At 49.2% G+C, this 16,445-nt stretch overlaps 1 protein-coding gene across 1 annotated transcript; it reads left to right on the top strand.

Annotated features, from left to right (window-relative positions):
- The first annotated feature begins 5,991 nt into the window (after positions 1 to 5,991).
- LOC137906415 (testis-expressed protein 2-like) lies at positions 5,992 to 15,141 on the top strand. Its single transcript, XM_068750676.1, has 11 exons — positions 5,992 to 7,470; positions 7,788 to 7,988; positions 8,120 to 8,444; positions 8,545 to 8,774; positions 8,922 to 9,083; positions 11,086 to 11,185; positions 12,925 to 13,039; positions 13,603 to 13,716; positions 13,957 to 14,166; positions 14,329 to 14,449; positions 14,638 to 15,141. The coding sequence occupies exons 1-11, from the start codon at positions 5,992 to 5,994 to the stop codon at positions 14,785 to 14,787; spliced, it is 3,207 nt and encodes a 1,068-aa protein (XP_068606777.1). The 3' UTR covers positions 14,788 to 15,141.
- Positions 15,142 to 16,445: the final 1,304 nt, after the last annotated feature.

Below are 16,445 nucleotides of genomic sequence, written 5' to 3'. Positions count from 1 at the left end.
CTCTGTGCCATATGTTCGGGTCGCAGCCCGTAGGCCGTGCACGGATCGATGCCCGCTGGTGTAACGCGACTCCCGGACGGAGCTGCGAGGCCCGGCCTGGATTGTGTGGCTACAAGGTAATAATCACTGCCAGTAAATGTGAGCTCATTATTGATCCGGTTCCTCAGCGAGGGCGAAGCCGCGACCTGAGAGGAGGGAGAGCGGACGAGAGCTCGCTGTCAGGGATCATCTTTGGGTTCCATGTCTGTGTTCCCAACAGGAAAGCACGCAGACATGTTGGGAATGTCGGGAATGCTAACAACCCGTTTAAACTCCCATGAGCAGGATCGATATGTCGCCTGCAGAAGAATGGAGTCGCTCTGTACCAACCTGACATCTCAAAGTCTGATTGTCCGGCAGCTTATAGGAAGGTCAAGGTCCAGAAAGCCCCCCCCGAGCAAGAGGGGGGGGGGGGGGGGGGGGCAGGAGTTTGTGGTTTGAGTGAAGGGCACAGACCCCCCCCCCCCCCCTCTGGCCCCTGGCAATGCAGGTAGCGGATGGTTAAAGTCAACAGCAGCAAGGAGTTCTACGGGTTTCTCTATAAACGCTCACCTCCAGGTATGTTTCAGACGTTCAGCGACGGGTTCTGACGGGTTCCGTGCGGAACAAGCTGCCTCCGTTTGACCTCAGTGGTCTCTTCATCTGTTTGCTGTTTGCTCTCATAGCAAAGTATCAAAGAGGAGTGTTGGCTGGGCGTCGGTGCTGCAGGGGGCACAGGTGTGTGTTGCTGTTGGTGTGTGTGTGATGAGTCTGATGGAAGGATTTAGACCAATGTAGCTACAAGCTACGAACCAGTTCCCCCCCCCGGTCATTTGCCTTGATAGAACTGGGGGTTTTTTAAGATTTGACCTCATTTACACTAATTTAAGTCCAGTGATCCTACAGTATTCTCCTTGTGCTCGTCTCTGGTGTGGTGACCGTTTACAACGTGACCTGAATGCAGGTGTAGCTGAGCTGGCACGTCTGGGATAGAACATATTGATCGGTTTAAAAACCACTACCTACGTGGAAGAGGAGAGCGGCTGAGCAAGGGCGTTGGGTCAGTTTAATTCTAGATTTAACTTAAGACACACGCACCCGGTCAATGGGCTCAGTGGTTGTTTGACCGATGAGCACCGAACCTTTACGTTCTTGCTAAATGTCGTACACACACACACGCACACGCACACACACACGCAGCAGTCTCAGGAACAATGCAGAGGCTGCTTTGATTAGTGTTGTCACATGATCATCTGCTTGTTCAGACAGTTTTATAAGACCAATGTCCCATAATGTGATCGCCCAAGATTCCATATGAAGGTGTGGCTTCCAAAAAACATTCAGCAGATGTTTATTGGCCAACTAGTAAATTATAATCTAAGAGGTAACATGAATAAAAAACAAACAAATGTTTATTGCTCAAAGTGGGCTTGGTCTGGGGAATAGTCTTGACCCAGAAATAAATTTGGCTCATTTGGTTCCCATCATGATATTCACTATTGGAGGAAAGAGACAGAGGCCAGGTGTGAGGATATAAATAGCCCGTCTATAAATTCTGCCTTCATACTGAGACTTTCTTGTTGCAGGAAAAAAATAATGGCTGCTTGAGCTTCTGTTTTAATTTGAGACGAATGCAGATGAAAAAGAGAACTGTGTTTGCCTTGAGCTGCTCTTTGATCTTCGTTCAGTTTGGCCGTTCCAGCGATTCCCTTCACTTTGTGAGAGGCTGTTAACGCTAAAGATCAGAAACCCGGAACCGAACAAGTCGCCCAGAAGACGGGTCTGGTTTGTCTGGGCCGCCTGCGTGCACAACACGATTCTGCGCTTAATTAGGCAGCGTCTTGTTTTTGAGCTCTGGCTTTGTTGATGATGTGAACATGTGATGAGCTGGTAAACGAAAAACATCAAAGGTTCACATTAAAAGACGACGAACTCGATAGAATCAGCAGCCGAGCTTCAACTGGCCGGGCTGCGTGTCCGGCGGCCGCCGGCGTTGAGATGAAGTCGGGATTCGTCACCTGAGCGGTGAAGCGGGTCGAGGTGTTGTCAGATTCGTCGCCGCGGCTGCCAAGAGTTCATTGGAAAGTAATGAGGCCTTGTCGTCCGGCTTAAGCAGTTAAGTAGGAGGTGCATTATTTAGCAGGAACAGCGTTTGGGTCAGTGCTGCTGAACTACAGACCACTGACTGTGTCCAGAAACACACGCTGGTTGTTTCTCTGTTTAATACAGCAGCCCGTCACACGCTCCCCTCAGCGTTTACGTGTTTCATGTTCAAATCAATGGAGATGAGTCACTTCATCAGCTTATCAATGACTGTTAAGCAAATGGCACCTTCTCGAGTGTCAACGTCTTAAATGTGATTGGCTGTTGTATAGACACCATTGTTATATGATAATTATCACAAGATCAAACTAGAAAAGCACTCTGGGATCGCAAACCTCCCTGTTTCAGCTGATCGCTTTGACCGTCGTCACAGCAACCGCTTCCACGGTCACGGTGGTTATGTGACTGAAGTGAACGCCTGCAGCGGCCGTCGTGAGCCCACGTGTTGCAAACGCACTCACTTCAGCTCCAGAAAGTAGCAGCAGCAAAAAGAAAATCAAACAGAAAAGAACCCTGAAGTTTCTGCAGCAGTGATGGTGAAGGAGGCCGGAGTTAGATCAGCACCAGCGGTCTGCGCTTTAACCGAGTGTGCAGCAGCAGCATCATCGTATTACGCCAACCCATCGAGTCTCTGCTTTCAGCAGGCAGCGTGGCCGGTGCTGCACCCGAACCGTTCCGTTCCCACCGCTCACACCGGTTGTGCAGCATTCTTGAGCACTGTTTGGATTCTGTTGGGCTTCTATTGTCTCTTTGTCTCCAGAGCCTGAACGCGATGGGACTTATGTTCCAGTTGGGTATGCCAGTTTGCCTCCCGCTTCCTCCCTCGCAGACAAACGCAGACGACTTTGTCGCTGCTGAAGCTGCTGACTCATCCACAATCTACACGGGGCCACATTAGACTTGGCTCTATTTCATATTTATCACCCAGATGAAGCAAACTGAGGATCTTGATGTGTTGGAGAGGGTCAGGACACGGTTCTGCAGGGCGGTCCCTCTGCAGGTACACGGTTCTGCAGGGCGGTCCCTCTGCAGGTACACGGTTCTGCAGGGCGGTCCCTCTGCAGGTACACGGTTCTGCAGCGCGGTCCCCCTCTGCAGGTACACGGTTCTGCAGGGCGGTCCCTCTGCAGGTACACGGTTCCGCAGGGCGGTCCCTCTGCAGGTACACGGTTCCGCAGGGCGGTCCCTCTGCAGGTACACGGTTCTGCAGGGCGGTCCCTCTGCAGGTACACGGTTCTGCAGCGCGGTCCCCCTCTGCAGGTACACGGTTCTGCAGGGCGGTCCCTCTGCAGGTACACGGTTCTGCAGGGCGGTCCCTCTGCAGGTACACGGTTCCGCAGGGCGGTCCCTCTGCAGGTACACGGTTCCGCAGGGCGGTCCCTCTGCAGGTACACGGTTCCGCAGGGCGGTCCCTCTGCAGGTACACGGTTCCGCAGGGCGGTCCCTCTGCAGGTACACGGTTCTGCAGGGCGGTCCCTCTGCAGGTACACGGTTCTGCAGGGCGGTCCCCCTCTGCAGGTACACGGTTCTGCAGCGCGGTCCCCCTCTGCAGGTACACGGTTCAGCAGCGCGGTCCCCCTCTGCAGGTACACGGTTCTGCAGGGCGGTCCCTCTGCAGGTACACGGTTCTGCAGGGCGGTCCCTCTGCAGGTACACGGTTCTGCAGCGCGGTCCCCCTCTGCAGGTACACAGTTCTGCAGGGCGGTCCCTCTGCAGGTACACGGTTCTGCAGCGCGGTCCCCCTCTGCAGGTACACAGTTCTGCAGGGCGGTCCCTCTGCAGGTACGCGGTTCTGCAGGGCGGTCCCTCTGCAGGTACACGGTTCTGCAGGGCGGTCCCTCTGCAGGTACACGGTTCTGCAGGGCGGTCCCTCTGCAGGTACACAGTTCTGCAGCGCGGTCACTCTGCAGGTACACGGTTCTGCAGGGCGGTCCCTCTGCAGGTACACGGTTCTGCAGGGCGGTCCCCCTCTGCGGGTACACGGTTCTGCAGCGCGGTCCCTCTGCAGGTACACGGTTCTGCAGGGCGGTCCCTCTGCAGGTACACGGTTCTGCAGGGCGGTCCCTCTGCAGGTACACGGTTCTGCAGCGCGGTCCCTCTGCAGGTACACGGTTCTGCAGGGCGGTCCCTCTGCAGGTACACGGTTCTGCAGGGCGGTCCCTCTGCAGGTACACAGTTCTGCAGCGCGGTCACTCTGCAGGTACACGGTTCTGCAGGGCGGTCCCTCTGCAGGTACACGGTTCTGCAGGGCGGTCCCCCTCTGCGGGTACACGGTTCTGCAGCGCGGTCACTCTGCAGGTACACGGTTCTGCAGGGCGGTCCCTCTGCAGGTACACGGTTCTGCAGGGCGGTCCCCCTCTGCGGGTACACGGTTCTGCAGCGCGGTCCCTCTGCAGGTACACGGTTCTGCAGGGCGGTCCCTCTGCAGGTACACGGTTCTGCAGGGCGGTCACTCTGCAGGTACGCGGTTCTGCTTTCAGTTTTTATGGAGGTCCTGATGAAGTCATGCAGGATGTGGCCACATCGGGAGATTCTAGATGTGGAACTTCGGTTAGGAGCCCAGAGTTTCTCAACATGACGTACTTCTAATCAGAACTCGACGTTAATCATGAACAGAACATTCATGTTTTCTAAATGAAAGCATGTTGGGTACGTTGAACTCCACTGCCTGAAACTATGCTGAGTCACGTGTGAGCGTCTCAAGTTTGGCATCTTGATCAATATTGATAGGGTTGAATATTTTCTCTGTCCTTTGGGACAGAAAATGGCCGAACAGGGAAGTTCCACTTCTGTATTTTGCAAGCTCGTAAATGCAAAACGGCCTCTTAACAATGTGTTTTGTACGCAGCGACAGAATGTCTGTCTGAGCTCGAGGAGTTCACGTCTCAGCCTGCATATTACAGGTTCGGATCAGCATCCTATAAATGAGTTCTGTATTACCTTTTGTATATTTTTAAAACTAGTAAAATCCAGATGATGATGGACGGAGCTGCATTTAATATACTATCAGCTTTGTTTTATGAAACAGGAAATGCACTCGAGCCATTTGTTAGACGTCGATGATGCAAACAATAGATGCCTCCTCCCTCCGTTTATCACCTGTCCTGTTGGGTTGTTTACAAATCCTCCTGCATTCTTTGAGATTGAATCCAGCTGGCGATCCCCTTCAAGGACCTCATTGTGTTGCTGCTGGCCGGCTGGCTGTAAAGCTCCCCCGGGACCCATGTGACAATGAGAGGCCAAGTTGGGTCTGTATGGGAGTTAGACGGCATGACCTCATGCCGCCATTGTTCCGACAAAGCACAAGAATTCTGTTGCCAAATGTCAACAATCTGTTACCGTAATTCTCTGCGTTACCGGAGACGCTGATGTCGTCAACAGCTGCATGTGACAGAAAGTCTTACCTGTATAATAAATATAACAATAAATACACACCAGATGTTGTGTATGTGAAAAGTGTCTTTGGCGTGTTCCAATGAGGTCGTGTTTGAAATTATCGGCGAGCATGTAGACGAGCATGTAGACGAGCGACTTAGTGTGTGTGGGTGTGTGCTGAACTCTGAAGTCCTTTCATTGAGAGATGCAACAGTGGATCTGTTCAGCGCCCCCCCAGCCACGCCTGGAAACGGCATCATTAACATAATAGACTGTCAGCCTTCATCTTCGTGGCACATTCCTTTCCATGGAGTATTTTTGTCTAAGGAGACGTACCTTCTTCTGCTTTTAGTCTTGCCGATGGCGTGATCCCAGGTCCTCCGTGTCCTCCGTGTCCACGGGGACTGGTTCGTAGACCGAATACACTGACTGGCTGATGAATCACCTCATATTTAGTGTCTTTCCTTTCTTCTTCCTTTCAGTGGGAGTACTGCGATGACTAGCCGGCATCCTAGCCATGCAGAGAGTCCTCACTCCACAAAAAAGCAGCCACCCGCTGTGTCCCCCAAGCTCCATGTCCAGCGATCGCCTTCAAAGGAGACCATCACCATCCACTTCTCAGCTCTTGGGACAGAGGAAGAGGAGGAGGAAGAAGAGCTGTGCACGACGACGACCTCAGCCACTCAGGATGACTTTGACATTGTGACAGCCGTGGAAGCCAGCGAGGAGCTGTTCGAAGGGATGCCATCGGCTGCCGCCGCTCCTGAGTCGTCTGTGGTTTCACCACTTTCCGGCCCTCACGCCAACAATCCTGCCTCTCCTTCATCATGCATTGCAGAGCGAGGAGACTCAACTTCCCATTCCTCTCCTTCGAAATCTTTGAGCTTTCCCTTGAGTGAAAAGCCTTTTCTGAGCTTGGTGAAGTCCCTGTCCTCCGACGTGGCGTCTCGCGATGGCCTCCCTTCTGTTGCAGTCCCTCCAGTCAGACAGCGACCCCTCATGAAGACTCTGGTCAAATCTTTATCTTCAGATACTTCCCAAGACTCTTCCTCCTCCTCCTACCGTCTTCCGGAACCGCTCCTTAACCTGCAACTCTTCAAGCAATTCACCCAGCCCCGTATGCCATCTTCTGCCACGTCGTCAGCCGGTGACTGCAAAACCGCCCCTTCCTCTCCGCTGACCTCGCCGGATAACCGCAGCTTCTTTAAGGTGGAGTCAAAAATTGAGGACACTAAGCGGCGCCTCACTGAGGCGATCTCGGAGCCGCTCCAGCTGCTGAGTAAAATCATGGATGAAAAGAGCGGCAGTCTCATCGGCAGCGGCCTTTATCGGCCCAAGGCGCTCTCTGCCAGCGCCACGGAACTCTCCAACATTGCTTCTCTCAATGGTCACCTGGAGAGCAACAATAATTACTGCATCAAGGAGGAAGAGGCAGGCCAGTCGGAGTCCGAGAGCCACGACAGCTTGCTGTCTGAATCCCCTGTTCCCCTCTCGTCCGACTCAAAGAGCCCCATCAAATCCGCTTTACTCTCCATGTCATTGGACAAATGCTCGATGTCTGCTCTCGCTAAACAAGAGGATGAGGACTTTTGCATTCTGTACAGTGAGGATTTTGAGACGTACACTGACGCAGAAGCTGCCGGTGGTGATGGGAGCGATGATTCTAAAGTCCCACGAAGCGCTAGCGCTGATCCCTGCAACGAAGATGAATCTAACGCCGTTGAGCCGGGGCCTGATGTTCCACACTACACTCTCGTCATCCTTACTATACTGGTTTATGGGTATTTAGTGCTACCTCTGCCCAGTTATGTAGGAGGAATGCTGCTTGGGATGGGACTCGGATTCCTTTTAGCCATCGCCGTTTTGTGGTTGGCAGGACCAAAGTCTTCTGGCAGTCGTTTCAGATTTTCCAGGTGTCATAGGAAGTTGTGGAATGTCACCAAGTTGGATATTAAGCAACCGGAAATATTCAAGGTCAGTAAATCTCTACCATTTCCTTGTACGGTTTTGTCAGGCCTTCATTGGCTGATCTTCATCCCTGGATAAAGGTCTCACCTGTCAGTCGGATGTTAATAAAGGCAGCCAACCATTTATCTAGAGGGACATGAGACATTGGGGACGCCACCACTGAGCTGAAATTTATCATGTCCTCATTTTCGTAAAAGATAGATTTGTTTGCTTGAGAAAACATTCCGACCTGAATGCATTGAGTTTTGCAGAATTGTCCAGTGGGATTGTTTTTGAAGGCAATCCTTGAGCCGTAATCTCAGACGGTTCTCTGTCCCCTCCAGGGCTGGATGAATGAGATCTCCAACTACGACCCAGAGACGTACCACGCCACGCTGACGCACTCGGTGTTCGTCCGCTTGGAGGGCTCCATCATTCGTCTGTCCAAACCCAACCACAACATCGCCCGTCGTGCTACACACAACGAGCCAAAGCCAGATGTCACCTACATCAGTCAAAAGATCTATGACCTCACCAACAGCAACGTATGTCAGAGATGTAATCTAAAGCTGAAGCGTGTATGAGGGAGTTTCTGTAACTTTAGATCAAGGCAGGTTATTGTCCTCTCTGCTCACGTGTTCTTCATTACATCGGTGTCTTCCATGATGTTCCCCAGGTACATTTAGTGCCTCAGAGCCTGGCTAGGAAGCGACTATGGAACAAGAAATACCCCATCTGCATTGAACTGGGCAAACAGGATGACTTCATGTCCAAGGCTGAGGGGGACAGGGGGGACGCCAGTGAGAGTGGCAACCCAAAGGATGGCACCGACGGGACGGGAGGAGGTCAGGAACGAGCCTCGTCTTTTTACAGTAGAGACCTGACCCTCTTTCTGTTTGGAAGAACCGGGAGGGAGAAGGAGGAGTGGTTCCAGCACTTTCTATCCGCCTCCAGGCTCAAGCTGGACTCGAGGAAGGCAACGAGTGTTGGGACAAAGAGCGGTAAGCGAACAAAGATCTTTGTGTCCTCGTACAACCACAATGAAAATCACAAAGTTCCTCATCTCATCCTGCGCCTCCTTTTCCTGGTGTTGGCACACAGCTGTGAGCTCTCACAGTCGCAGCAGCAGCCGAAGCAGTCTAGACGAGGCGCTAGCATCTCAGCCCAGTCCAAAAGACTTCTCGGTCTCCACGGCAACAGCAGGCAGTGACAAAGCCAAGCCACCTTTGGACTACAGTGTTTATATGGCCTCCATACTGTCAAAACAGGCGGCGGTTAGTCCCACTTCGGCCCTCCAGAGTCCACAGGGCAGCCCTGGGGCTGATAAGAAGGTACACGAACCGTCTTCCATGCAGCCACGGGAACATTCAACTGCAACGAGACGGGCTTTATTCTGCAGCGCTTGAATCCTGTACCCACATAAAAGCTTCACCTTATTTTTGCTTCGTGCTCATTTTACCTCCCTGTTCCTTCTTCAGCTTCAGAGCGCCGCTTCACCTCCGCTGCAGTCCGGTGGGGAGGAGGATGCGGTTGCCTGGGTGAACGCAGCTCTCGGGCGGATCTTCTGGGACTTCCTGGGTGAGCCCCACTGGGCCGAGCTGGTCTCCAAGAAGATTCAGATGAAGCTCAGTAAGATACGGGTGAGTGGAGCAACGTCCTCCAACTGCCTTTGCTCTAGGTTCTGATTATCATTTTAAATCACCGGCGTTGGTTTGTTTGTTTGTTTATTTGTCTGTTCGTTTGTCTTTCAGCAACATAACTCAAAAGGTTACGGCCAGATCTTGATAACCTTTTCAGGAAATATTGGGAATGTTAACAGATGATTAAGTTTTGTTAATTATCCTGGATTCTGGATTACTTAGAAATTTTCGTTAACATTGCAGTCAATGGAGCTTCAAAATGTGTTCCTCTGTATCTCGGTTCATTATTGACTGATGTTTATGGAATTTGACACAATCATGTAGGATGGGGGTCTCTATCTCACCACCGAATTACATCTGGATCGGATTCAGATTGTAGATAATGTTGCAATAAAAATAAAAGGGGTATGCGTTGCGTTTAGCGGGATTACGGAAAAACTGCTGGATGGATGGATGATGTGGGGGGGGGGATCCGGATACTCGTCTGCATTCAATTCACTCATAAAGGGGTCCGATATGAACTATCATGAAGCATGTATTCTGGTTCTGATCCAGAATGATGTCAGGAACAAATACTGCATTTTAACATTGAAACCATTTATGGATTCAAAATCAGTTAAAAATACATCATCTCTGATTCACTTTGACTTTTCATGGTGGTTGTATAAAGATACCAAGAACAAGCTAGAACAGGGGTGGGCAAACTTTTTGATGTGCGGGCCACATTGGGTTTGAAATTTTGACCGAGGGGCCGGGCCAGGAGCTTTTGGATGAGTGTTTGGCCCGGATATACTAGAGCACTGCGTGTAGTGTGCAAACCTCATAGCACAGTAAACACACACAGATAAATGTACAACCAGATATACTAACAGTGTGTACGAAGAACTGCGTCTTTCAAATGTGCAAAATAGCCCTAATCCAGGTAGTACGTTTGTCTCAATGAATATGCAAGATGCAGCATTTACACATATTTTGGCACAACGGAGAAAAGTAAATAGATTAAAATAGAACAACGGTGAGAGGAGAAATGTAAATAGATTAAAATAGCAATGACACTGTGATCTGTCAAACCTGGTGATTGCGTCTGTTTTTAATACATTTCACTTGAAGGCGTAAAGTTAAATAAACCAACATTTATTGAAAAAAGATGATCACTTTCAACATTCAAACATATCAGAACACGAAATACTAAATCTCAATCATTCCTGCTGCACTCATTGTTGTTCCACTGCTGTGCATAAATGCGCACTTCATTAAAAGACCCACGTTCAAACTTTCCAGATGCATTTTCTTTCATAACAGAACATACAAACTCACCAATTTCAGTGGGAACAGTGTTGTTGGTCTCCCTTTTTTGCCAGTGCACCAAAATCTGGAGTTATTTTTGCTGTTCTATTCTCAGGATAGATCTGAGGTGTTGGTCCGTTAACTTGAATCTATGACGGGCTTTATTGATCATGACGCTGAACGTCTGCTTACACACGGAGGTCGAGCCAAACAACACCAGCACCTTCTGTGCCGTCCTCCGGAGGTTTGGAAACGTGGCTTCGTTAAGTGAGGCATAAAAGTCATTCAGGTTAAGAGACTTGAACTTATCCTTTGAGGCGGAGTCGGACTGAAGATTGATCAGTTCCAGCTGCAGCTCCTGCGGTACGCTACAAGCCAGCGATGGTCAGTGCGCCATCTGCTGGTCAAACACGGGTATTGCAGGGACAAAATGAAAGTTATGATTTTGAATTTTTTGGTCATTGGACAAGTTCGGCGGGCCGTGGTTTGCCCATGTCTGATCTAGAACGTTCTGGTGCTGATCCAGATCACCATGTGGACGGTGTAGATCCAGTTAGGAGGCGAATGAGCTGCTTGGGGGAGGTCTGTGCTCTTTGATGGCTTCTCCAGTTTTATATTTTCCAGGCCAACATTCCCTCTCCGCTTTGTGACTGTGTCTGGTGACTGATCTCCGTCCGTCCGCATGCTCAGCTTGGTTTTTACTCTGTTTTTTCAGCTGCCTTACTTCATGAATGAGCTAACCCTGAAGGAGCTGGACATGGGCTTGGTCACTCCCAAAGTCCTCCGAGCATCCAAACCTTCCATTGACTACCGAGGCAAGAGCGACTCATGCACTTTGACTCACGAACAGAACCACACACACACACACACACACACACACACCCACGCACACAGTTTTGGGTTTTTGTCATTAGCTCATTTGGCTTCTCTTACTTTGCTTTGTTAATAATCTTGATTGTGTCATGCAGGAAAACCCTAACCCTAACCCTAAATTATGTGAGACTATGCTGACGTCAGTATTAGGCAACCATGTCATTTCTAATGATGACAGAGGGTTGTGTTTATTTAACCCTTTCACCCCCATTTGACCGCCAGCCGTCTGCAGTTTGCCTCCAGAGGAAGGTGCTGCTCAGAGAATGTGTGAAGTCAATAAGCCAAAGCTTCCTCTGCAGTAATCTGTAGTTGTCTCTAGAACCAACAGCATTTAATGTAATCATGGCACCCAGTTAAAAATGTCTTCCAACACAAGAGCTGAGTCATGATCCAACAACACTCCATTCCTTACGTTCGAGCCGTCTTGTGGGATGAGTACTTTTGCACCATCTGTGTCGGTTCTCGGTCAACCAGGTCCTGGTAAAGCGAAAGCTGGACTCGTTTCAGCGGAACTGAAGAAGCCTCTTGGATGAGAGTTGAAACATCTTCAAGTCCAGCTGATTCTTTGTTTTTTGCTCTTCCTGATTTATTTTGCAGCCCACCCAAATGTCCTGAAGTGACCATTTTTTCACAACAGCCCGCCGCTCTCATTCTTCCTCTAGTCTTTCCAGTGTGACTTATCACAGCACCGGGTCCAGAGGAATCTGACACTCTGGCTTTACAAAAGACAAGTGGCGAGTCCCACATGACAGAGAGCAACACTTTCAGAGTGAGCTTCTTGAAGCCTTCATTCACGGCACAATCCAAAGGAGCAGTTAGCGTGCTGCTTCAGAGTCGGTGTTCCAGAACTGGTGACATGTCTGCTACAAACGATGCTGGTAAAGGCTTAGAAGAAGCATTGCTTACAGAAGCCCTGTGGAATTGTATTTGATCGTGAGCTCTTAGCTGAACCGTAAGCACTTTAGCAGGTCTAATGGTGATCTGTGGCTCGCGCACATCCAGGCTCATCCTAGGAAGGGCTGGGTTTTGTGAGGGAGGATGGATTTACTGTCAGCTGTTGCACAACTACGTGCCAATATGTCGTCTGCTTTTGATCAGAAGCAGCTTTTTGTGAGGCGTGTCTTCTAATTCTCATGCATTAAGGTCTCCATACCTTTTGTGCTACATCACTGCTCCTGCTTAGAGATCAGTTCCTCCAACTTCTTTTCATATGAACTGTCTCTAACCGTCTTCCTTTTGGACTGCCTTCCATTTTAGCTTCCTCTTCTTGTCCTTCACCTGAAGCCTCGCTCTCTTTCTCTCACTTTTTTCTTGTGCTATAATTCATTTTTATAACTGCGCCTTTCACGATAATTTATAATAAGACCAAGAATTGATTGCATCCCCAGCTAAGAGAGCAACGGCTTTTATTGGGTTCTAGACTGAAAGTCAAACCGTGATCTCTGGACGAGATGGAGGAAAGGACAGCCACAGATCAGATCAGCGATCAGGAACCTTAAATAGTTCTCTGTTGCCTCCCAGTGTTGTAAAGAGGAACTGCAGGGAATGTAAAGTGTGATCCTGTGTTGTAAGCAATGAGAGGAATGACAAAGGGCGGCACCTTCTAGGATCCCTGCGCTCGTTTTGAAGTTCCTTTTTATTTTCTCGGGTGAAAACATGTCGTTTAAATCTGCATCTCTAGGTCTGTGGTTTGACCTGGAGATTTCCTACAGTGGTTCTTTCCTGATGACCCTGGAGACCAAGATGAACCTCATTCGCCTGGGCAGCGTCCGGTTGGGAGAATTTGGCAAAGATGGGTAAGAGGGTGAAAACTCCATCTTGATGTTTCCTGGCTCCGCCTGGCTCCTCCTGTCTTGTTCTCACTCCTTGTCTTTATCTCGTAATGTCTTTCCTCTGTTCTTCCGTCTCTGCCCTCTGGATTCTCTGCCGGGTTGTTGATCGGATATATTTCTTCTCTTGGTAAGTGCTGCTTGGCTTTCATCTACGTTCTGTGATTTTGCATGTTTATAAGTGGAAGGGTCTCATTAAATATTCCTTTCTTAGCGTGTTGCGTAGCTTCTTCAGTGTTTCATGCCCAGTGCATGTTTGCTGAACACTGTACCAGCGCTATGGCTAATGCTATAGCTAACTGAATGTACCTGAGAGCTGCAGTGGATTCTGTCAGGGTTTTAATGAAGAGGCTGCATTGATGCTTGAAACCCGACCCATCTAATGTCAGTGTGTGTGTTCCCCATCTGCTGTATTGAACGGCTCTGTCCAAGCAATGGCTGTGTACGCTTTACACACACACACACAGCTGAAACGTGTAAGTGTGTTTGTCCCCACCTTAATCCGTTTGTGTTTGTTGATGTGTGTCTAGATACAGGCCACGCTCCTACTGCCTGGCTGATAGCGATGAAGAGTCATCCAGCGCCGGATCCTCCGATGAGGAAGATTCCTCAGAGCTCTCCAATGACTCTGCAGGGGGAGAGGGGTGAGTTGCTGCATGCTCAATGGATTCCTGTTATCACAAGTTTACCAAACCAATGAGACGACTGCAAATACTGCTGATGGAAGAATGACAAGTAGTCAGACATGACCAGCGTTCAGTATTTAACCACCTAATCCACGTTGTAGGATTAAGTAAAAAACATGTATATCTGATTATATACGATGGAAGCACAGCTATACTAATTTGAACGTGTGAGTTGAACCCTCCTTTCATTGCATTCAGTTGGACTGGAGGCCACAAACCCAGCAAGATCATGCGTTTTGTCGACAAGATCACAAAGTCCAAATACTTCCAGAAGGCAACAGAAACGGAGTTCATCAAAAAGAAGATGGAGGAGGTATCGAACACGCCCCTTCTGCTCACAGTGGAAGTGCAAGAACTCCAAGGAACGCTGGCTGTCAACATTCCGCCCCCACCCACTGACCGGATATGGTATGTAGAGTGGCATCTCTCTGAAATAAACGCATTTGTGTTTGTCTTCATCTGTTGAGCAATGATGATTCGTTCGCTTCTATCCCGTCTTTGATCAGCACTTTCTTTCACCTGCTGTCATTTCTAAATCTTTCTCTTCATACCGTTTTTTTTCTGTTGCAGGTACGGCTTCAGGACTCCGCCTCACCTGGAGCTGAAGGCACGGCCGAAGCTCGGAGAGAGAGAAGTCACTCTGGCTCATGTGACCGACTGGATCGAGAAAAAACTCGACCAGGAATTCCAGGTATTGATAAATAGTAAAACAGTGACATCAGAAAGTTCCACTATCATTATGAAGACTGGCGAGAGCATCATTCAGTGTTTCCCGCTCCGAATTCTCCAATGTTCCTGTGCGTCTTATTTATGGGCATCGCAATGGTGATAGTCGAGGAAAAGCTCACTGTCCTTCCATCATTCCATTTCCTCTTTTAGAAAATCTTTGTAATGCCAAACATGGATGATCTATGGCTGACTATCATGCACTCTGCCATGGACCCACGCACCGCCGGTGGACCCCTAGTCGGCGCCGCTGTGGATCCAGGGCCTTCCCAGCCACTGAAAGACGGCACCAGCCAGCCATGAAGATCGTTTACAGTATTTTCTAGAGCTTATAAGTCTCAAAATGGGAACCGGAGCCAATAGTTCAGACGCTACTGTAGCATAAATACATTCCCGTTCTCGTGCCGTGGGGGTCTGAGGAGACCGTTTGAATTTAACAGGAAACTCTCAAAACAAACTGTTGCTTGCTGCTTTGTTCAGTCGTATCTTTCTTGCCGGACGAGAAGCTGATTGTGTTTGAAGGATTTTGTTAACGATAAAGTCTCCTTGAATGGGAACCGATCGGTGAAGAGAGTCGAGGTCGGCTCGGCGTTCGGTTGGTTTGATTAAATAGAGGTGGAATATGAGCACATCGTGTTCTGTGAAGTCCACTGATGTGAACGCAAAGCATTCACCAGATACCTTAAAGTCTGCAGATGAGTGCTTCAGCTGGGGGGGGGGGGGGGGGGGTGGCAGCATTGAAGCCCGTTGACGTTTGAGATGCAGCAAGTGGACGTCTGATGCCGTGGTGAAGTGAAAGGAACTTCCCGTTGAATGATGAATGTCTATAACGGAGAGCTGCGGTTTCCGTTGTGGGGAAAGAATGAAGCGTGCTGGGAAAGCTGTTGATGTTTAACGTTGCCCTTCTGCACTGTGACTTTAGAGATGCACTGATATTGGCTGATTGGTGACTGATATGGATCCTCCTGGCAACGGCCTGGTTTAATAACAGAATGATCCAGCAGCACCTGCCTGAAGCGCAGGTATCTGCGTCGCTGCCGGGAGGGGGCGCGTCGGATCACTGCATCCTTGCGTTACCGTTGTCTGAAGCTTTCCAGCAGGTGTCAACAGTTGACAGTATTCATTCGTGCTGTGACTACGCCCTGAACGCCCCTTCATTCGCCAAGGCCTTTTCATGCCAACGATGCTCTTATCCATATTGATATGAAAACAAATGTGTCGGAGCAGATGCACGGTGTGAAGAAGTGTGATTGACGATGCAAATTCCCTGCCAAGTGCAGCGACAGAAAGGCTGTCGTATGATCCTGTATAGATATTGTGTCTGATGAAGGTTGAGGCCTCTGTCTAATGATTGTACGTATGGATAGTTTATTGAATGACATTTTTACCCAGTCACCTTTTGACTGTGAAATGGAAATTATTGCACAAAACATTTTTATTTTTGCTTTCTAATCATAAACTATCTCATCTTGCGTATATTTTTTTCAGAAGTCATTCAATTGTTATGTTTACAAAGTACCAGTTGGTGTCTTTATCTGTACATCATATCTCCTAATGGTGTTGATAAACGACCAACTTACACGCTAGTGCTTTAAGAAGATGTAGCTGTTGCGCTGTATGTACGCAATACGATGAAGTTAAGGTACGGACTGTGTAGGAGAGCATCTGTTGCCAAGAGTGTACTGCCTTATCTGCAGGTTACCTGTCTTTGTACCTCTCAGCTGTGTCATGTCTTATTCTAACCAAACGCTTTGGATTAGGCTTGTAGTGTCAGAGCTCAGCTAAGCGGTACCGTCCTCTGTGACATGCGCTATGAGGTACTATTTACAAATGTGCTTCAACGTTGTTCACAGGAATTCTTCTCGTAGAATCCTAAAGCACTGGAACACATCGGCTTGTTTTTCCGAATGATCTGGTTAAGTTTTACTGAGTATTTGTGTTTTGATGGCAACACAAGGTGG

The sequence above is a fragment of the Brachionichthys hirsutus genome, chromosome 17, assembly GCF_040956055.1.
Source record: "Brachionichthys hirsutus isolate HB-005 chromosome 17, CSIRO-AGI_Bhir_v1, whole genome shotgun sequence".
In the NCBI taxonomy this organism is placed as follows: Eukaryota; Metazoa; Chordata; class Actinopteri; order Lophiiformes; family Brachionichthyidae; genus Brachionichthys; species Brachionichthys hirsutus.
The sequence above is the reverse complement of the archived record's forward strand: the minus strand, read 5'-3'. Positions and strand labels throughout refer to the sequence as shown.

Excerpts from the sequence above, each read along its gene's own strand:
- LOC137906415 (XM_068750676.1), top strand. The coding sequence starts at position 5,992 with ATGACTAGCCGGCATCCTAGCCATGCAGAGAGTCCTCACTCCACAAAA. Across the intron at positions 11,186-12,924 it reads ACCTTCCATTGACTACCGAG|GTCTGTGGTTTGACCTGGAG; the intron begins GCAAGAGCGACT and ends CTGCATCTCTAG. Across the intron at positions 14,450-14,637 it reads AACTCGACCAGGAATTCCAG|AAAATCTTTGTAATGCCAAA; the intron begins GTATTGATAAAT and ends TTCCTCTTTTAG.